The sequence below is a fragment of the Heterodontus francisci genome, chromosome 10, assembly GCF_036365525.1.
Source record: "Heterodontus francisci isolate sHetFra1 chromosome 10, sHetFra1.hap1, whole genome shotgun sequence".
Classification (NCBI taxonomy): Eukaryota; Metazoa; Chordata; class Chondrichthyes; order Heterodontiformes; family Heterodontidae; genus Heterodontus; species Heterodontus francisci.
The window spans coordinates 23,040,166-23,062,488 of record NC_090380.1 but is presented as its reverse complement, the minus strand read 5'-3'; the positions used below and the strand labels follow the sequence as shown (position 1 = coordinate 23,062,488).

Below are 22,323 nucleotides of genomic sequence, written 5' to 3'. Positions count from 1 at the left end.
GCACGGTCCTGCAACATCCCACAAGCACCCACCAAAATGAGAAAATATGACTCACGCCATACCTTGTGATTAATTCCTCGGCTGCTTGTGCACAGAGCTGGAGCTGGGTGACTTCCTCCTCAGTGGCCAGGTCTACAGACTGCTGTGGGTACAAGTGAGGCCGAAGAGCTGGTCTGCAGGAGTCGTACCGGAGTTTGTCTTCCCAGGATTTCAGAGTACTCTCAAATGCCTGTACAAGGTCAATTATGAAAACCATAGCATCAGTCATTCTGGCCCAGATTTTTCTGGAGAGGGGCATCTTGCAACTTGCCCAGTTAATTAGAATTTTTCCCCTCACTCTTCAGCTCAAAAAACCTTTGCCCTGCAAGTTGCTGGAAGTGTGACTGAGACTCTACCATTTAACTGTTCCTTTTCTGAGCTGGAAAGGATGATTGTCATCGGAGGAATATAAAGCTCTCCCCTAAAAGTGTACTTACACTGTTAAGTACCAGCCCTAACTTTCTATGCCAACTTAATGAGCAATTAACATGCAAATACAGCAACTTCATGAACCTTTTGGGGAGATTGAGTTTGAGCTGGCGTTTTTGCAAGGCTAATGGTGGAGTGACGGAAATCATCCAGCAACTTGTGGTGATTTGCAATTCTCTGGATATCTCTTCCTGGTCACAAATTGCTGGATGATTTATGCATTAAAATGGCGAATGACATTAAACTCACCCTTATTTAGGCAGTAAATTCTGGGCCAATGCTTCTTAGGAGAAAGATTTTCATTATTCAATTTGTATTTTCTTCCTCTTCAATCATCAATTGTCTCCCCCACTTTCTCCCAAAGGCATAGTCTGTCACTGCCTTCATCTCCTCTGGAGATCTTCCCCCACCACGACCTCCAATCTCACCAACCTTCCACAGCTCGCTTCTACCTCCTTTCCTAAATACACAAACAGGACATCCCAGGTTGACCCACTGTTTCAGCCTGTTCTTGCCCCACGGAACCTATTTCTTCCAATCTCAACTCTACTTTTCTTCCCTTGTCCAATCTCTTCCCACCTACATCCATGCCTTTTAGCTTCCAGTTTCCTCACCCTAACCATCTCCTTCTCACGATGGACGTCCAATCTATCCACACCTCCATCCCCACCAGTACGGCCTGAGGGCTCTCTGCTTCTTTCTTGAACAGAGGTGCAACCAGTCTCCATCCACCATCAACCTCCTCCATCTGGCTGAACCTATTCTCACATTTTTACTTCACTCACTTCCTCCAAATAAAAGGTGTCACTATGAGAACCCATATGGGTCCTAGCTATGCCTGCCTTTTTGTGGGATATGTGGAACATTCTTTGTACCAGTCCTACTCAGGTTCCCTCCCTCACCTCTTTTTCTGGTACACTGATGACTGTACCAGTGCCGCTTCCTGCTCTTGCCCTGAACTGGAAAACTTCATTGATTTTGCTTCCAATTTCCACCCTTCTCTCACCTTCTCATGGAACATCCCCAATTACTCCCTTAACTTCTTGACTTCTCTGTCTCCATTTCTGGGGATAGGCTGTTGGCAAATATTCACTATAAGCCCACAGACTTCCACAGCTACACTTCTTCACACCCCCGCTTCCTACAAGGACTCTATTCTATTCTCCTAGTTTCTCCGTCTCAGTAGTATCTGTTCAGACAATGCAACCTTTCATACAAGCGCTTCTGATATGTCTTCCTTTTTCTTCAACCGAACATTCCTCTCCATCATGGTTGACAGGGTCCTCAACTGTGTCAGTCCCATTTCCTACACATTCACCTTCACCCCTTCCTCCCTGTCACAGAACCACAATAGAGTTTCCCTCGTCCTCACCTTCCACTCCATCAGCTTCCAACTTCAATGGATCATCCACCTCCATTTCTGCAACCTCCAGTGCGATATCACCACCAAGCACACCTTCCCCTCTCCTCTCCTTTCAGCATTCCGAAGGGACTGTTCCCTCCGCGATATCCTGGTCCTCTCCTCTGTCACCCCTAACTCTGCCTCACCTTCCCACAGCACATTTCCATGCAAGCGCTGAAGATGCAACACCTGCCCTTTTACCTCCTCTCTTCCCATTATCCTTCCAAGTGAAACAGCGATTTACTTATACTTCTTTCACTTTAGTATACTATATTCGCTGCTCACAATGTAGTCTCCTTTCCACTGGGGAGACCAAACACAGCTTGGGTGACGGGTTTGGTGAACAGCTCTGTTCAGTCCACAAGCATGACTCTGAGCCGCATTAATTCTCTGCGCCTCTCCCACTCTGACCTCTCCATCCTCAGCCTCCTACACTGTTCCAATGAAGCTCAATGGAAGTTCAAGAAACAGCACCTCATCTTTCAATTAGGTGCTTTACAGCCTTCTGGACTCAACACTGAGTTCAAAATTTCCGATCACAAACACTGCTCCCAGTTTTTCAGATAGCAGGCAATGGTAATGGTTCAGCTTTTCCCATTTACAGCACTCTTACATACATCTTTTGTTTCTTTACTCGTCCCATTACCACCTCCCTTTGTCTTGCACCTTCATCACTTTTATCAATTAATTTGTCTTGCCCCTATCACAGACTTCTGCTTTTTGCTCTTTCCTCCTCTTTCCCCTTTCTCTGCCTCTGTTCTTGCTTAAAACCTGTTTTTCTGTAACTTTTCCCAGCTCTATCAAAGGGTCATCTACCTGAAACGGTAACTCTAATTCTCTCTCAAAAGATGCAACCTGACCTATTGAGTATTTCCAGCATTTTCTCTTTTTATTTGGGTAAAAAATTGGTATTGCCCTACAGGAGTTTGTAATCAGTACTGCCCTACAGGGGCATGTGATCACAACTGCTCCATGGGAGGGAGTTCTGTAACTAGTACTTTTCTACAGGCATCTGTATTCAGCACTGCCCTATGAGGGTTTGTAATCAGCGCTGCCTTCCAGGGGTCTGTAATCAGAACTATACTACAGGGGGTCTGTAATCAATACTGCTCCACAAGGTTCTGTAACCAATACTGTTCTACTGAGGTCTTTAGTCAGTGCTGCCCATTCGAAGATCTATAATCAGTACAACCCTATGGGGGTGGGGTGGGGTTTGTAATCAATACTGTTTTATGGGGGTCTGTAATCTGTACTGTTCTACCAGGGGGGGCTCTGTAATCAGTACTGTTCTACCAGGGTCTGTAGTCAGTACTGCTTATATGGGTGTTTGTAATCAGTAATATCCTACAGTATCTGTAATCAGTGCCACCCATTCAGGGATCCGTAATCAATACAATTCCATGGGGGTTGTTGGGGGGGGGGGGGGGGGCGTGAGAGCTGTAATCAATATTGGTTGAGACTTAAGAGAGAGACTCTTGACACCAGCCTTTAAAAAAAAACCCTACATCGCTCCTTTGTTGCTGCTGCCTTCCCAGCTCTGATGAAGAATAGAAGCGTTTCAATATGGGGGGGGGGGGGGGGGGGGTCTGTATTCAGTGCTGCCCATACTGGGGTCAGTAATCACTGATGTCCATATGAGAGTCAGTAATCAGTACTATCTAGTGAGGGGGTTTGTAATTCAATACTGCCCATACAGGAATCAGTAATCGGTACTGTCCACAGGGGTCTGTAATCAATACTGCTCTACAGCTGTGGTTGGGGTGGGGGGGAGGGTCTATTTCAATACTAAATGCATGCTAAACACCACAAGGAGCATGCTATAGTTACAGCAAAGCAATCCCATAACCAATGGATCAGATTAAAGTCCTGCAGTTTTGCCACTCCAGTCGTGAACAATTAAACACAAACATCCCCATCCTCAAAGATGGGGGAGCCCTGCATGTCAGTACAAAGGACAAGGCAGAAACATTTGCAAACATCTTCAGCCACAGATATCAGTTTCCAGCTGATTCGATTCGCTCCGTGTGATATCAAGAAGCAGCTGAAGGCATGGGAGACTGTAAAGGCTATGGGGCCCTGACTACATCCCAGCTGGAGCACTGAAGACTTGTGCTCCAGAACTAGCCATGCCCCTAGCCAAGCTCTTCCAGTACAGCTACAACACTGGCACCTACCCGACAATGTGGAAAATTGCCCAGGAATGTCCTGTGCACAAAAAGCAGGACAAATCCAATCCGGCCAATTACCTCCCCATCAGTCTACTCTCAATCATCAGTAAAGTGATGGAAGGTATCACTCAGCAATAACCTGCTCAGTGACGCTCAGTTTGAGTTCTGCCAGGGCCACTCAGCACCTGGCCTCATTACTGCCTTGGTCCAAACATGGAGAAAAGAGCTAAATTCCCGAGGTGAGGTGAGAGTCATCATCAAGGCAGCATTTGACCGAGTATGACATCAAGGGGCCCTAGCAAAACTGACATCAATGGGAATCAGAGGGAAAATGCGCCACTGGTTGGAGTCATACCTAGCACATAAGAAGATGGTTGTGGTTTTTGGAAGTCAATCATCTCAACCCCAGGACATCACTGCAGGAGTTCCTCAGGATAGTGCTCAAAGCCCAATGATCTTCAGCTGCTTCATCAATGACCTCCCTCAATTATAAGGTCAGAAGTGGGGATATTGGTTGATTATTGGCCAGTGTTCAGCACCATTTGCAACTCCTCAGATTTCGAAGTAGTCTGTGCCCATATATAACAGGACCTTGACAACATTCAGGCTTGGGCTGATAAATGGCAAGAAACATCTGCACCACACAAGTGCCAGGCAATGAGTATCTCCAGGAAGAAAATCTAACCATTACCCCTTGACATTCAACAACATTACCATCACTGAATCCCCCACCATCAACATCCTGGGAGGGTTTCCATTGACCAGAAACGTAACTGGACCAGCCATATAAATACTATGGCTACAAGAACAGGTCAGAAGCTGGGAATTCTGTGACGGGTAACTCACCTCCTGACTTCCCAAAGCCTGTCCACTACCTACAAGGGACAAGGCCGCAGTGTGATGGAATACTTTCCACTTTCCTGGATGAATGCAGCTCCAGCAACACACAAGAAGCTTGACACCATCCAGGACAAAGCAGCCTACTTGATCAACAGCCCATCCACCACCTTAAACTTTCACTCCCCCCACCATCTACAAGACGCACTGCAGCAACATGCCAGCCTCCTTCAACAACACATTCCAAATCCGCAACCTCTACCACTTAGAAGGACAAAGGCAGCACATGAATGGGAACATCACCACCTGCAAGTTCCGCTCCAAGCCACTGACCATCCTGACTTGGAACTATATCACCGTTCCTTCACTGTCGCTGGGTCAAAATCCTGGAACTCCCTTCCTAACAGCACTGTGGGTGTACTGTTATGATCCTGTCATTTTTTTTCTTTTACGGGAAGTATGCAGTGTGCCTTTAAGGCTGTAAAAGGATCAGTATTGCTTTGAGGCAACAAGCCATAGGATACAACCACATGGAGAGGGATCCAACCAGCTTCAAAGAATGCATCCTGGTTACCCAGCAAAAGCCAGAGACTGAGGATTGAGATATACAATGTTGCGATGAACTGTTTGAAATGAACTAAAAACTGGCTTTTGACACAGATACACAGACAGCTGTTCTGCCAGAATATACTGAAGGAAAGAGAGCTCTCTCTTGGTTTATTTAAACCCGACTTATTATACTCTCAAAATTCTAATTAGTCAAGCCAGATTAATTTCTTTAAAGAAAATAACTAATTACTTGAACTACTGAATTGTAATTGCTGAATTCATTGCTGAAAGAAGAGCATCACTTCAACTGCTGAACTAGACTACGGATTGTTCGACTGTTGAAAAACCTTTTTTTTCCCCCCAGCGGACGGCTGCAAGGACTTCAAGCAACCTTGGACAGTTCCACATTGGAAGATTCCACTTCGGAAGATTCCACTTCGGCAGGACCGTAAATCTGCAAGGACACTAATTTTTTCTATTTTATATGTTGTTTATATCTTAGTAGTGTTTAAGAATTTAGTTTTTCTAATTAGTTCATTTGCTGATCTAAAGACACCTGGTTTGATTAGCCTCATTCGGGGAGTTGGTGGATGGTCAATTTGCCTGCGGTTTTTTTTATTTTGGGAAGTTTAAAGTGATAGGTTAGGTGATCTGTGGAGTGATGGGACTGAATCAACAGTGCATTTCTCCCACCGCAATCAGAATCATATATTTTGATTGGGGGCTTTGTCTTGAGCGGTTGGCCGTAACAGTACCTACACCCCAAGGACTACAGTGGTTCAAGAAGTCAGCTCACCACCACCTTCTCAAGGGCAATTTGGGATGGGCAACAAATGATGGCTGTGCCAGCATCATCCACATCCCCATAAACAAATAAAAAATACTGCTCTACAGGGGTCTGTAATCAGTACTGTTCTATGGGAGTCTAATCAGCAGTGCCCTATGGGGTCTGTAATCAGTACTTTTCTGCAGGAGTCTAATCAGTAGTGCCCTGTGGGGTAATCAGTACTTCCCTACGGTGGTATGTAATCAGTACTGTTCCATGGGAGTCTAATCAGCAGTGCCCTATGGGGTCTGTAATTAGTACAAAGAACAAAGAACAGTACAGCACAGGAACAGGCCATTCAGCCCTCCAAGCCTGCGCCAATCTTGATGCCTGCCTAAACTAAAACCTTCTGCACTTCCGGAGACCGTATCCCTCTATTCCCATCCTATTCATGTATTTGTCAAGATGCCTCTTAAACGTCGCTATCGTACCTGCTTCCACCACCTCCCCCGGCAGCAGGTTCCAGGCACTGACCACCCTCTGTGTAAAGAACTTGCCTCGCACATCCCCTCTAAACTTTGCCCCTCTCACCTTAAACCTATGTCCCCTAGTAACTGATTCTTCCACCCTGGGAAAAAGCTTCTGACTATCCACTCTGTCCATGCCGCTCATAACTTTGTAAACCTCTGTTGTAGGGTATTCCCAAGCGCAGAGGCACCTGCAGTAAATATCATACTGTTTAAATATTATTTGAGTAACCAATAACATATAATATTAATGAACAGTGAGGAGGTTGCAAAGCACCATGGGGCTCAGTTAACTTGACCACATTCCACAGGAGCTGAGTAATCCAATCTCAAACAAAAGGCTAATTAAAATGAAAAGCAGACACCCTTGTGAAATGCTGACAAAGGTGCTAGCCTGTAACGAGGTGAAAACATCATGAGTAATCCCCTATCTGTGTATGGGCCGGTAACGAGGTGAAGATAAGGGGGTATGAGAAACATCATGAGTAATCCTCTATGCCCAGTAACCGCTCCTATTGGCTCTAATAATCAATGTATATAATCGATAATAATTGTGATTGGACCATGTCCGGCTGGGATGGGCTAAGTAACTGTTTGAAAATGTATAAGTATGGGTGATTTTCCTTTGTTCAGTGGAGAGGCATCTGGACAGCCCAGTGACCTGCTCCCCGCTGGCGTAACTAAATAAACTGTTTGACATTGGAGCAGACCGGAGTGTCGAGTGATTCTTCCAGATTCATTCCCGCTAACAATTGGCGTAGTCGGCAGGATCAGGTGTAAGTCAACTCTTCTGCGACCCTGATATCCCAACCACCCAGCCTGAGCCGGAACTAAGAGGACTGAGTCCCACGTGAAGGCCAGGAATTTAGTGGGCGAAGGGAACGAAGGGGGCAAGGTGGAGTTGGCTGAAGCTTGATCCCGAACTTGAGAACAGAATTCGGCAGTCGTTAATGCCATCAGGAATATCGGGTGAGTATCTTTAAAGCTTATCCCGAGGCCGGGTGGTGTTTCGCGACCGACGAATGCCAAGTTTGTGAACAGGATCTGAACAATGGTAGGTAGTTCGTTAAGAGACGTAGGCACTGTCAAGGAGGGTTTGTGACCCGACAGTTAGCCAGGAGACGGTCTACTACAAGTTGCGCTAGGTTAAAAGCAGACCTCTGAGAGTAGATTCTAACGGTTTTAATCCTACCCAAGCCTGGCCAGTGAAAAGATAGAGCTCGAGCGGGACCAGAGGGGTACCTTACCTGCCACCTAGCAGAGAAACATAAAAAGTTGATCGATAAGATGATTAAATCTAATTGGAATCCCCACGACCCTGCCGCAAAACAAAGGGAGTGGTGACAAAAAGAAGAAAAGCATTCACTAAGTTTATGGCAGAGCGACATAAAAGACTATGTTTTAGAGTAAAAACAAGTTACTGTCTTTGATTCGACTGTGAGAATGTTGAAAGCATGAGTCTACTAAGTTGTTTGGAATTGAATGAGTGTGAAAAGTGATTGTTGAGTGTGTTCATTTCGATTTAAGATTGTGCACCCAGGAATGGGATATAAACTTGAATTATATTTTAAGTTAAAGTTTTATTATTTTAAAAGTTGGTTTTGCAACTGTGAAAAGGCAATGAACAATTTTCTAAGAGATAAGCTTCAGCCTTGAAGGTCTGAAGATGTTTGGCAGAAATCCAATTTGAAGTTTACAACTCCTGCTTTAATTGGAGTTCCAGTTTAAAATCTGTTCTAGTTTTTTGGAGTTTAAATTAAAGACATGTTTTACTGACTGTTTTAAGTAGCAAATGTCAGGAATTGGATATTGGTTTTAAGGGAGAGAAGAATAAGCAAAGGAGATAATGGGAAAGATTAAAGTTTGTGTAAGGAGCTGGTGTTAAGTCTTTTGTTGTAAGAATGTTAAATAACTTTTTCTTTAGTTTTTGGTTTTATTAGTCATTTGAAAAGGCGCCCGAAGAACAAGAAAAAATGACGTAACTTACCTATCTTTTAAAAAAAAAAGCACGTGCTATTCTGTTGTGTGTGTAGTTAATAAGTATTGTAAGTTAATAAGTCTGAATTAAATTAATACTGTTAAGGTTAATTGACCTGTTAAGTTGAAACAAAAAAATGGAAATGTAATTTGCAACCACAATGAACTTTCAAGTTTAGCATGTCGAGTTTTGGGGGAGTCTTAAGTTCCGGACATAGGACTCACTCATATAACATCGGCAGTTTTGATTTTTAAATATTTAGTGCAGTGAATTGGAATTTGGAATCATCTTTGTGATATAAAAAAAATCCTTGGATTAGAAACCTCTTACAAAAGATGCTAAAAGTTTGGAAACAATTGGAGTTTAATCTAAAATGCTGTCTTTCCTGATGGAGATGGTTTCCTTTGAAGTTGATAATGTTACCAAAGATTTTGTTATTTGAAAATCCTAAGGATACCAAAAAACATTTAAAATGGAGTTTAGTTCTTTTCGATAAGGAAAAAAAAAAGGGTTACGTAAAGCGACGCAGCGGAGAATGCTTTGCTCCGCCCCCTTGGAGACAAGCAAGAAATTAACCTTGCTGCAGCTATCTTTATCAATGAGACAAAGTGCTTGAGAAGGAGAGATAGTTGCAAGCACTTCTGTCTTTAATGTAAAAAAAAATGCAATATCAAAAAATCTGGGCATAAGAAATTGGAATCGATAAACAAAATTAAATTGATATGAGTGGTTATTTAAAGCATTCAAAGGGAAATTTACTGTTATTTGAATTTGGAATAATCTGAGATGTCGAAAATCCAGGTTTAATTTGGCAAGTTATTTAAGGAATTAAAATGTCATTTAAGGTAAAAAAAAATATATAGTAATGCCTGGAATCAAATGGAAATGTTTGATTTCTGTTTTGAGGAATTATGAATATTGATTGTAAAGGTTCTCCAGGGCTCAAAATGAAATAGAATTATAATTAATAGGAATTGGCAATTAGATCTGGCTGATGCAAGAGCTAATAAAGGAATTCTGGGTATAAACAAATGGTGAAATTAGAATTCAAACAGCTAAATTAATATAGTGTGAAATTTCCAAGAAGTCTAGAATTTTACAGTGAAAGTCAGGAAAGTGTAGATAAGACTGGCAATTGTTAGCTTTTTCTTGGAGATATGAGTTTTTAGGAGAGCTACATTTGAAAATCTGGCTATTTTTGATCTTTTGATAAGATCACCTGACAAACGGGTCTCAAACATGTATACTGACTTGAGAAACAGCATGGCATGAAATGTTTAATGCAGCCAGTGCAGTGAGACAACTCACATAGAGAAAATTGCTTTATAATAATCAGGATAAATTAAACACCTTAATAATGACAGGAAGGGCAATGAGGTTGCCAGGGGATGTCATAGCAGGTAGTGAGGAAATAGGACCCGCAAGAGAAAGGGTTGAAAGAATTTTGAAGGAGTTGTGCAGACAACTGCACAAGGTGAGGCAGGAAGTTCGAGAGAAACATGATAGAGGAACAGACAAAGGTGCCTGTTGTGGGAGACAAAGTAATGATAAAGGGAAGGGCCGATGGAAACATTGGTCCCAACTGAAGGTATATAAAGACAACAGCAAATGATAGACTCTGAAATAAACACCACCTGGTACGCAAAGAGATACCGGGAATGGAAGAATACACTTGAGAATGGACTACTCGGGGGGCTGGGAATGATGGTAGTGTTGATAGGCATTTGGATTATTATTAGATGGGCTACTAACTGGGCAAGGATTGTGGGGAACGAAGCCCGAGCATGATGGGACCATATAGATAATTTCGAAAGAGTAGAGATGATAAGAATATAAATTAACTCCTAGATTCCCCATGACATGTTCGGTCCCCACAGGTAGACATGTATCCCTTATCAGGGGATACTCACAACATGGACAAGTACTAACACCTGGTGACAACCAGGGCAGTGTGTTTAAATTACAGATATAACCACTAGTGGCGAATGGGAAAGAACCGGACTGCAGTGGCTGTGGGGCCTGATGCTAATATCCGGAGAGGAAGAACAAAGAACCGGTAATGGATGCACAACGGATTAATGAAAGGAGTATTAATTTGGACTATATGAACTATGGGGCATTGCACAACATGTTGGATGGGAAGTGTATAACGGCGAGTGAAGGTGAAATGTGCAGTGAAGGAGGGTGAAAACTAGAGCAAAAGCAAGACAGACAATTTGTCTATCCAGAAGAATAAGTCATTTGGATCACATTAATGTGATATAGTACAACCGGAATTCCTGAAATCACGTGACTGGCCAGCACGTCCGAGGCAGGGAATACCGGGCGAGTTTAAAGGGTTAAAAAAAAACAACAATAAATAGTGTCGGTTGGGAAGACTAGGGTTAGTCTCCTACCGAAAGGGGGGATTGTTGTAGGGTATTCCCAAGCGCAGAGGCACCTGCAGTAAATATCATACTGTTTAAATATTATTTGAGTAACCAGTAACATATAATATTAGTGAACAGTGAGGAGGTTGCAAAGCACCATGGGGCTCAGTTAACTTGACCACATTCCACAGGAGCTGAGTAATCCAATCTCAAACAAAAGGCTAATTAAAATGAAAAGCAGACACCCTTGTGGAATGCTAACAAAGGTGCTAGCCTGTAATGAGGTGAAAACATCATGAGTAGTCCCCTATCTGTGTACGGGCCGGTAACGAGGTGAAGATAAGTGGGTATGGAAAACATCATGAGTAATCCCCTATCTGCGTTTGGGCCGGCCATGCAGCCCCTCTATGCCCAGTAACCGCTTCTATTGGCTCTAATAATCAATGTATATAATCGATAATCATTGTGATTGGACCATGTCCGGCCGGAATGGGCTGAGTAACTGTTTGAAAATGTATAAGTATGGATGATTTTCCTTTGTTCAGTGGAGAGGCATCTGGACAGCCCAGTGACCTGCTCCCCGCTGGCGTAACTAAATAAAATGTTTGACATTGGAGCAGACCTGAGTGTCGAGTGATTCTTCTAGATTCATTCCCGCTAACACCTCTATCATGTCGCCCCTCCACCTCCGTCGTTCCAGTGAAAACAATCCGAGTTTTTCCAACCTCTCCTCATAGCTAATGCCCTCCAGACCAGGCAACATCCTGGTAAACCTCTTCTGTACCCTCTCCAAAGCCCCCACGTCCTTCTGGTAGTGTGGCGACCAGAATTGCACGCAATATTCTAAGTGTGGCCTAATGAAAGTTATGTACAGCTGCAGCATGACTTGCCAATTTTTATACTATGCCCCGACTGATGAAGGCAAGCATGCCGTATGCCTTCTTGACTACCTTATCCACCTGCGTTGCCACTTTCAGTTACCTGTGGACCTGTACGCCCAGATCTCTCTGCCTGTCAATACTCCTAAGGGTTCTGCCATTTACTGTATACTTCCCACCTGCATTAGACCTTCCAAAATGCATTACCTCACATTTGTCCGCATTAAACTCCATCTGCCATTTCTCCGCCCAAGTCTCCAACCGATCTATATCCTGCTGTATCCTCTGACAATCCTCATCACTATCCACAACTCCACCAACCTTTGTGTCATCCGCAAACTTACTAATCAGACCAGCTACATTTTCCTCCAAATCATTTATATATACTACAAACAGCAAAAGGTCCCAGCACTGATTCCTGCGGAACACCACTAATCACATCCCTCCATTCAGAAAAGCACCCTTCCACTGCTACCCTCTGTCTTCTATGACCGAGCCAGTTCTGTATCCATCTTGCCAGCTCACCTCTGATCCCGTGTGACTTCACCTTTTGTACCAGTCTGCCATGAGGGACCTTGTCAAAGGCTTTACTGAAGTCCATATAGATAATATTCACTGCCCTTCGTTCATCAATCATTGTCACTTCCTCAAAAAACTCAATCAAATTAGTGAGACACGACCTCCCCTTCACAAAACCATGCTGCCTCTCGCTAATAAGTTTGTTTCTTTCCAAATGGGAGTAAATCCTGTCCCGAAGAATCCTCTCTAATAATTTCCCTACCACTGACGTAAGGCTCACCGGCCTATAATTTCCTGGATTATCCTTGCGACCCTTCTTAAACAAAGGAACAACATTGACTATTCTCCAGTCCTCTGGGACCTCACCTGTAGCCAATGAGGATGCAAAGATTTCTGTCAAGACCCCAGCAATTTCTTCCCTTGCCTCCCTCAGTATTCTGGGGTAGATCCCATCAGGCCCTGGGGACTTATCTACCTTAATGCTTTGCAAGACACTCAACACCTCCTCCTTTTTGATAATGATGTGACTGAGACTATCTACACTCCTATCCCGAGGCTCATCATCCACCAAGTCCTTGTCCTTGGTGAATACTGATGCAAAGTACTCATTTATTACCTCGCCCATTTCCTCTGGCTCCACACATAGATTCCCTTCTCTGTCCTTGAGTGGGCCAACCCTTTCCCTAGTTACCCTCTTGCTCTTTATATACGTATAAAAAGCCTTGGGATTTTCCTTAATCCTGTTTGCCAATGACTTTTCATGACCCCTTTTAGCCTTCCTGACTCCTTGCTTAAGTTCCTTCCTACTGTCTTTATATTCCTCAAGGGATTCGTCTGTTCCTAGCCTTCCAGCCCTTACGAATGCTTCCTTTTTCTTTTTGACTAGGCTCACAATATCCCGCGTTATCCAAGGTTCCCGAAACTTGCCAAACTTATCCTTCTTCCAGGAACATGCCGGTCCTGGATTCTAATCAACTGATGTTTGAAAGACTCCCACATGTCAGATGTTGATTTACCCTCAAACAACCGCCCCCAATCTAAATTCTTCAGTTCCTGCCTAATATTGTTATAATTAGCCTTCCCCCAATTTAGCACCTTCACCCGAGGACTACTCTTATCCTTATCCACAAGTACCTTAAGACTTATGGAATTATGGTCACTGTTCCCAAAATGCTCCCCGACTGAAACTTCGACCACCTGGCCGGGCTCATTCCCCAATACCAGATCCAGTATGGCCCCATCCCTAGTTGGACTATCTACATATTGTTTCAAGAAGCCCTCCTGGATGCTCCTTACAAATTCTGCCCCATCCAAGCCCCGAGCACTAAGTGAGTCCCAGTCAATATAGGAGAAGTTAAAATCATCCACCACTACAACCCTGTTACCTTTACATCTTTCCAAAATCTGTCTACATATCTGCTCCTCTACCTCCTGCTGCCTGTTGGGAGGCCTGTAGAAAACCCCCAACATCGTGACTGCACCCTTCCTATTCCTGAGCTCCACCCATATTGCCTCGCTGCATGACCCCTCAGAGGTGTCCCCCCACAGTACAGCTGTGATATTCTCCTTAACCAGTAATGCAACTCCCCCACCCCTTTTACATCCCCCTCTATCCCGCCTGAAGCTTCTAAATCCTGGAACATTTAGCTGCCAATCCTGTCCTTCCCTCAACCAAGTCTCTGGAATAGCAACAACATCATAGTTCCAAGTACTAATCCAAGCTCTAAGTTCATCTGCCTTACCTGTTATACTTCTCGCATTGAAACAAATGCACTTCAGACCACCAGTCCTGCTGTGCTCCGCAACATCTCCCTGCCTGCTCTTCCTCTTAAAATTACATGGCCTTATTTACGAGTTCCCCCTCATTTATTTCACTTGCTGTCCTACTGCTCTGGTTCCCACCCCACTGCCACACTAGTTTAAACCCTCCCAAGTGACGCTAGCAAACCTTGCAGCCAGGATATTTGTGCCCCTCCAGTTTAGATGCAACCCGTCCTTCTTGTACAGGTCCCATCTGTCCCTGAAGAGATCCCAATGGTCCAGATATCTGAAAGCCTCCCTTCTACACCAGCTGTTCAGCCACGTGTTTAGCTGCACTATCTTCCTATTTCTAGCCTCACTGGCACGTGGCACAGGGAGTAATCCTGAGATTACAACCCTAGAGGTCGTGTCTTTTAACTTTCTACCTAACTCCCTAAACTCCCCCTGCAGGACCTCGTCACTCTTCCTGCCTATGTCGTTGGTACCGATGTGTACCACAACCTCTGGCTGTTCACCCTCCCCCTTCAGAATGCCCCCTGTCCGTTCAGAGACATCCTTGACCCTGGCACCAGGGAGGCAACATACCATCCTGGAGTCTCTTTCACGTCCACAGAAGCGCCTATCTGTGCCCTGACTATAGAGTCCCCTATAACTATTGCTCTTCTGCGCTTTGTCCCTCCCTGCTGAACAACAGTGCCAGCCGTGGTGCCACTGCTCTGGCTGCTGCTGTTTTCCCGATAGGCCATCCCCCCCAACAGTATCCAAAACGGTATACATGTTAGAGAGGGGGATAGGCACTGACTGCCTGCCCCTTCTAGCGATCACCCATCTATCTGCCTGCACCTTGGGTGCAACCACTTCTCTAAAACTCCTGTCTATGACGCTTTCTGCCACCTGCATGCTCTTAAGTGCATCCAGTTGCCGCTCCAACCGATCCATGCAGTCTGTGAGGAGCTGCAACTGGGTACACTTCCTGCAGATGTCGTCGTCCGGAACGCTGGAAGCGTCACGGATCTCCCACATCTCACAGGTGAAGCACTTCACCCCTCTAACTGACATTTCTAGCACTAATTAATAAATTAATTTAAAATAAATACTTATTAAATCCTTACTAAATTGTTATAATTAACTATATGGTCCCTAGTGCTAGATTCCTACTATAAATATTAAATGCTAACTAAATACAGTAATGTCCTCCCTCTGGTTTAGTTACTCTACTTATTAATTAGTTAATTAGGGTTTTAATCAATTTTTATCAATGCTTTATTTTCAAATTCAGTAAAAATTCCCTACCAGCCAATCAGGTCACAGCTTTCCTGTGACGTCACTTTCAGTTTTTTTTTTACCAGAGGTAAGTTTTTTTATACTTACCGGTCTGGAACTCCGCCCTCCGAGTCTTCTCCCAGTCAGCTGTGCTGACAGGTAGGAAATGAAAGGAGCTCCTCGCTCCCTCCTCACCGAACTTCCTCAGTTACCAAACTTCTACTATAGCACTCTAGTGCAAACAAAGTCAGCACTGTAAGATGGCTCACTTTTATTCTGACTGCCTCTAGCCCCTGAAAACTGGTTTAAGCCAATTCTCTCATTAACAAGGTGCAGCTGCAAGCAGAGCCAGAGTGAACCCTGTTTAAAGCTGGTCTAAAACTCACCTTCTCCAACCCTAACAGCAACTGTTAAGTTAATCTGCTAAATAAAAGATAGATTAGATTTAAGATAAAATTAACCCTTAATTATCCTCAGTTACCAAACTTCCACTATAGCACTCTAATGCAACCCAAAACAGCACTCCAGTGCAAACCTACAGATATCTGTATTTAGTATTGTTGTACAGCCAGAGTGGGGGGGGGGGGGGGGTGGGTTGGGGGTGGGTGTTGGTGTGCGGTCTGTTATTGGTACTTCGCTATGGAGTCTATAATCAGTGCTGCTCCGTGGGGAGTCAGTAATCAATACTGTCCTACGGGCTCTCTAATTTGTACCATCCTACAGCTGGGGGAGGGGTGTTCTGTAATCAGTGCTATCCTACAGGGGAGTTGGGGGGGTGGGTGGTAGTGGCTGTAAGCAGAACTGTTCTATGGTGTTTGCAATCAGTACTGCCCTAGGGGGGCCTGTAATCGGTACTGCCCTATGGGGGTGCATATAGTCGGTGCTTCCCTACGGGAGCCTGTAATCAGTACTGTCCTTTTGGGGTGGGTGTAATCAGTATTGTTCTATGGAGGCGGGGTCTGTAATCTATACTGTTCGCCAGTGTTTGTAATCAGTACTACCCTTTGGGGGTGTCTGTAATCAGTACTGTTCTGCAGAGGTCAGTAATCATTACTGTCCTACTGGGGTATCTTTAATCAGTACTGTTCTATGGGGGTCTGTAATAAGTACTATCCTATGGCAAAGGGGCTGTAATCAGTACTGTTCTACAGTGTTTGTAATCTGTACTGCACTATGGGGGCTAGTAATCGATACTTCCCAAGGGTATGTCTGTAATGAGTACTGTCCTACAGGAGTGCCTGTAATAAGAATATAAGAACATAAGAAATAGGAGCAGGAGTAGACCATTCATCCATTCGAGCCTGCTCTCCCATTCAATGAGATCATGGCTGATCTTCTACTTCAATACCATTTCCTGCACTATCCCCGTATCCTCTTATGTTTTTAATATGTAGAAATATGTATCGATCTCAGTCTTGAACATACTCAATGACTGAGCCTCCACAGCCCTCTGGGGCAGAGAATTCCAAAGATTCACCACCCTCTGAGTTAAGAAATTCTTCTTCATCTCAGTCCTAAATGGCCTTCCCCTTATTCTGAAACTGCGTCCCCTGGTTCTAGACTCCCCAGCCACAGGAAACATCCTTCCTGCATTTACCCTGTCGAGTCCTATAAGAATTTTGTATGTTTGAATGTAATCACCTCTCATTCTTCTAAATCCTAGAGAATAAAGGCCCAATCTATCTAATCTTTCCTCATAGAACAATTCCTCCATCCAAGGAATTAGTTTGGAAACCTTCATTGCACTCCCTCTATCTTTCCTCAGGTATGGAGACCAAAACTGCACACAATATTCCAGATGTGGTCTCACCAAGGCAGCAAGACATCTTTACTCCTGTACTCAAATTCCCTCGTAATAAAGGCCAACATACCATTTGCCTTAATAGTTTGCTGTAACTGCAATGGTAACTTTCAGTGACTCTTGAACTAGGACACCCAAATCCCTTTGAAGTTCAACACTTCCCGGCCTCTCACCATTTAAGAAATACTCTGTATTTCTGTTTTTCCTACCTCACATTTCTCCACATTATATTCCATCTGCCAAATTTTTGCCCCCCTCACTCAGCCTCTCTAAATTCCTTGAAGCGCCTTTGAATCCTCCTCACAACTCACACTTCCATCTACTTTTGTGTCATCTGCAAACTTCGAAATATTACATTTAATCCCTACATCCAAATCACGTGAATAGCTGCAGCCCAAGCACAGAGCCTTGTGGTACCCCACCAGTCACAGTCTGCTAACCTGAAAATGACCCATTTATTCCTACTCTCGGTTTTCTGTTGGTTAACTAGTTCTCAATCCATGGAGGTATATTCCCCCCCCAATCCTGTGAGCTCGAATTTTATTTATTAACCTCGTGTGGGACCTTATCAAAAGCTTTCTGAAAATCTAGATGCACCACATTCACCAGTTCCCCCTTATCTATTCTGCTATCCTCAAAAAACTCCAACAGTTTTGTTAGATATGATTTCCCTTTCATAAATCCATGTTGACTCTGCCCAATCCTACCATTATTTTCTAAGTGTCCTGTTATCACATCCTTTACTATAGATTCTAGCATTTTCCCTATGACGGATGTTCGACTAACAGGTCTGTGGTTTACCAATTTCTCGCTCCCTCCTTTCTTAAATAGTGGAATTGCATTTGCTCCCTTCCAATCTGCAGGAACTATTCCAGAGTCTATAGAATTTTGAAAGATAGCCTTTCTATCTCGATCAGCCACCTCTTTCAACACTCTGGGATGTAGATCATCAGGTCCAGGGGATTTATCTTCTTTAAGTTCCATTAATTTCTCTGGTACATTTTTTTACTAATATTAATATCTTGCAGTTCTTCGTTTACATTAGTCCCTTGATTCTCCATTATTTATGGGAGTTTTTTAGTATTTTCCTCTGTGAAGACAGACACAAAGTATTTGTTTAGTTTCTCTGCCATTTCCTTATTCCTCACTATAAGTTCTCCTGACTCCGCTTGTAATAGACCCACATTTGTCTTTGATAATCTTTTCCTTTTTACATACCTATAGAAGCTTTTACAATTCATTTCCATGTTTCTCGCTAGATTACTCTCGTATTCTATTTTCCCTTTCTTAATCTTTTTATTGGTCCACCTTTGCAGAATTCTAAAATTCTCCCAATCCTCAGGCTTATCATTTTTTTGGCAACTTTATATGCCTCTTCCTTTGCTCCAATACAGTCCTTGATTTCTTTCGTTAGCCACGGTTGGAACAATTTCCTTGCTGGGTTTTTGTGCAATAAAGGAATGTATTTTCGTTGTAAACTATATATTAGTTCTTTAAATGTTAGCCATTGCCTATCTACCATCATATCTTTTAACATAGTCTCCCAATCCACCACAGTCAATTTGCCCTTCATACCTTTGTAGTTTCCTTTGGTTAGATTTAAGACCTTAGTTTCTAATTGAACTACATCACTTTCAAATTTAATGTAAAATTCCATCATATTATGGTCACTCTTTCCTAAAGGCTCCTTTACAACAAGATTATTAATTAGCCTTTTTTCATTACACAATACTAGATCTAAAATAGCCCATTCCCTTGTTGGTTCCTCAACGTAATGCTCTAGAAAACCATCTTGCATACATTCCAAGAATCCATCCCACATAACATGAGTACTAATAAAGTTTACCCAATCTATATGTAGATTGAAATCCTCCATGATTACTGTATTACCCTTCTTACATGCACCTCTAATTTCCTGATTTATACTGTGATTTACATTACCACTGCTGTTTGGTGGCCTATAAACAACTCCCACCAATGTTTTCTGTCCCTTGCTGTTTCTTAATTCCACCCAAACTGATTCTACATCTTGATCTTTAGAACTAAGATCATCTCTCACTACAGCAACAATGCCCTCTTTAATTAAGAGAGCTAGCCACCACCTTAGCTTCCTGTCCTTCCTAAATGTCACGTACCCTTGGATATTCAGGTCCCAGCTTCGGTTTCCTTGTTGCCACATCTCTGTAATGGCCATCAGGTCAGCTATTTGAACTGACAATTCATCTGTTTTATTGCGAATGCTGTGGGCATTCAGATACAGAGCCCTTAATTAAGCTTTTGTTTTACTGTTCTTGTTAACTCCATCCCTATCTGCTGGCATACTTTTAAGTTTGCTTGCCAAACTCTGATTATCATTACCTTTACTTTAGTTTAAAGCCCTCTTTACTTCCCGAGTTATACGACTCTCGAGAACACTGGCCCCAGCACAGTTCAGGTGAATTCTGTCCCTATGGTACAGCCCCCACTTTCCCTAGTACTGGTACCAGTGCCCCACGACCCAGAACCACGTCAGTCTTTGAGCCATGCATTCATCTCTCTAATCTTATTTATCCTATGCCAATTTGTACGTGGCTCAGATAATAATCCAGAGATTATTACCTTTTGAGATTCTGCTTTTTAATTTCGTGCCTTTCTCCTCATACTCCCTATGCAGAACCTCTTTCTTAGTCCTTTGTTGTTGGTACCTACATGGACCACGACCACTGGATCCTCCCCCTCTCACTGCAAGTTCCCCTCCAACCCTGAGCAGATGTTCTAAACCCTGGTACTGGACAGGCAACACAGCCTTCTGGACTCTTGTGCTCAGCTGCAGAAAACAGTGTCTATCCCCCTGACTATATTGTCCCCTACTACCACTACATTCCTTTTAATTCCCCCCACTTGAACAGTTTCCTGTACCATGGTGCCATGGTCAGTCTGCCCATCTATGGGGGTGCCTGTAATGAGTACTGTTCTACGGGGGTGTCTGTAATCAGTACTGCCCTATACTGCTCTATGATAGTCTGTAATTAGTCCTGCCCAATTTGGGGGTTCGTGCTGGTCTATGAGGCTCTTGGCACTATTCCACGAGGGTCTGTAAGCGCCACCGCCCTCTGGGCAGTGGGCGAGGATCTGCAATCGGCACTGTCCTAAATGCGTCTATCATTGGCTCTGTCCACTGCGGCTGGCTGGGGGGTGGGGGAGGGTCTGCAATCAGTACTGCCCTACAAGGGTCTGTAATTAGTCATGTTCTGCAGGTGCCTGTAATCAGTACTACCGTACGGTGGTCTGTAATCAGCACTATCCTAAGGGATGTATAATCAGTACTGATCTGTATTTCTGACAAGAGAATCATAAAATAGTACAGCACAGAAGGGTGGCCATTCAGCCCATTGGTTCTGCCCTTGCTCTTTCAAAGAGTAATCCAGTTAGTCCCACCACCCACCCCATTCTTTCCTTATATCCTTTCAATCTGAGCACATGTTGAAGCTTTAACAAAAGTAACTGAAAACGCTAGACAGCTAACGTTCAACTGCCCAGCTCTGCCAACACATTTGGAATATGCCCATGTGCCTAAATGGTTTGACGCCATCAACAGATGCAACTGCACACTCTCCACATTGTCAGGATAGTGCAAATTGTCAGCATCTATTTTCTCCACTCATGATAAAGGATTAAAGTGACAGAAGTACATGGTGTTTATGACATATCCTGCGGATTATTGGTCCTTTCTGGATGGATTTTAAAGCTGAAACAAAGCAAGGTAATAGGAAATGCTGCAACATTTTCCAAAAAATGGTTTAATTATCTGCTGAATTTACAGGGGCATTAGTATATTAAGAGGAAATTTTAACAAACTTTGCTTACAGTGTACAGAGCGCTTTTGGACAGCGCCTGTGTGGTTTGCTATATTTAGTGGCTTTTTTTAAACTGTCTACTTGCTCACAGTCAGCTGCCCATAAGAAACAAGCACAAAAGTGTAGAAATGGCCTGGCTTGAAGCAGAGAGTTCTTAAAAGTGAAACAAGCACAAAGAAAGTGCTGGAAACACTCAGCAGGACTGGCAGCATCCGTGGAGAGAGAAACAGAGTCAACATTTCAAGTCTGTGACCTTTCATCAGAACTGGTGAGTTGCACTTTCACTGAGTACAAAATCAGAATTTTTTGGCTTATATTCTGTAGTTTCACTGATGATTTTTATTTTGCTATTTAGAGCTGATTTTTTTGGGGGGGGGGGGGGAGTGTTTTGCATTTTAAGACTTTTATTTCTAGCTCTGCTAATTAACTATGGATATTTTCTGCACCCCCAAACCCCCACCACTCCTTTGTTTTCCCTGAATAAACCTGTAGGAGCTTGAAAGAATGCTGATTATTAGATCTGTGTTGATTCAAGGAGGCAGCAGGGTGCGTCTACTGAATTAACACTCCCAGAGCAGAGTTTTGAGCAATGGGAGCAGTTAGTCAAGAATTTGGGGACAGACTCCCACATCCAAATTCCTGACTTTCATAGCCATCACTAATCTGTGAAAATGACTCCAGTCTTTCTACTACTTGACCTCTCCTGTATGAAATTTAATTTTTCATATTGTAAATACTAGGCCAAATCTGTTTTTGTTTTATAATTCTCAAAGGGGAGAGGTGTGCACATTTTCAGTTATTTGTATGGGTAATTCTGCAAGTCTGAGCTTCTCATTGGGAACCACGCCCACCAAAAATCACATTTTGGAAATGCAAATGTACGCCACCCACGTTCCTTTCGTGTGATTGTGAGAAAATAGCATAAGCTGTCACATGGATTTCCAAGCATTGAAATAAATGGCAGTATCTCCACCAGAAACTGGAGATTTGTAAAATGAGTCCCCTAATTTTTACATATTTATACACATACCCACAGATGTTTCCTGTCTGCAAATTTCTATTTCCTCTCATCACTATGAAAGAATTCTATAGCACTGAGGGAGGCCATTAGCACATCAATCTTTGAAAAGGCCATCCAATTAGTCCCACTATCCCGTTCTTTCCCCACAGCCTTGTAAATTTTTCATTTTCAAGTATTTAT

The 22,323-nt window shown here is 43.4% G+C and overlaps 1 protein-coding gene across 9 annotated transcripts in view; it reads right to left on the bottom strand.

The window, feature by feature from the left end:
* The window catches only part of dgkh (diacylglycerol kinase, eta), a 640,503-nt gene that overhangs the window by 107,935 nt on the left and 510,245 nt on the right, over nucleotides 1-22,323 (bottom strand). For all 9 annotated transcript variants that reach the window (XR_010975789.1, XR_010975788.1, XR_010975790.1 and 6 more), the window contains one exon: nucleotides 63-229. Coding sequence is in view for 6 of the 9 variants with exons in the window: in XM_068040243.1 (XP_067896344.1) it covers nucleotides 63-229 (167 nt within the window). In the remaining 3 variants the exon portion in view is untranslated. The remainder of the gene's footprint in view (nucleotides 1-62; nucleotides 230-22,323) is intronic.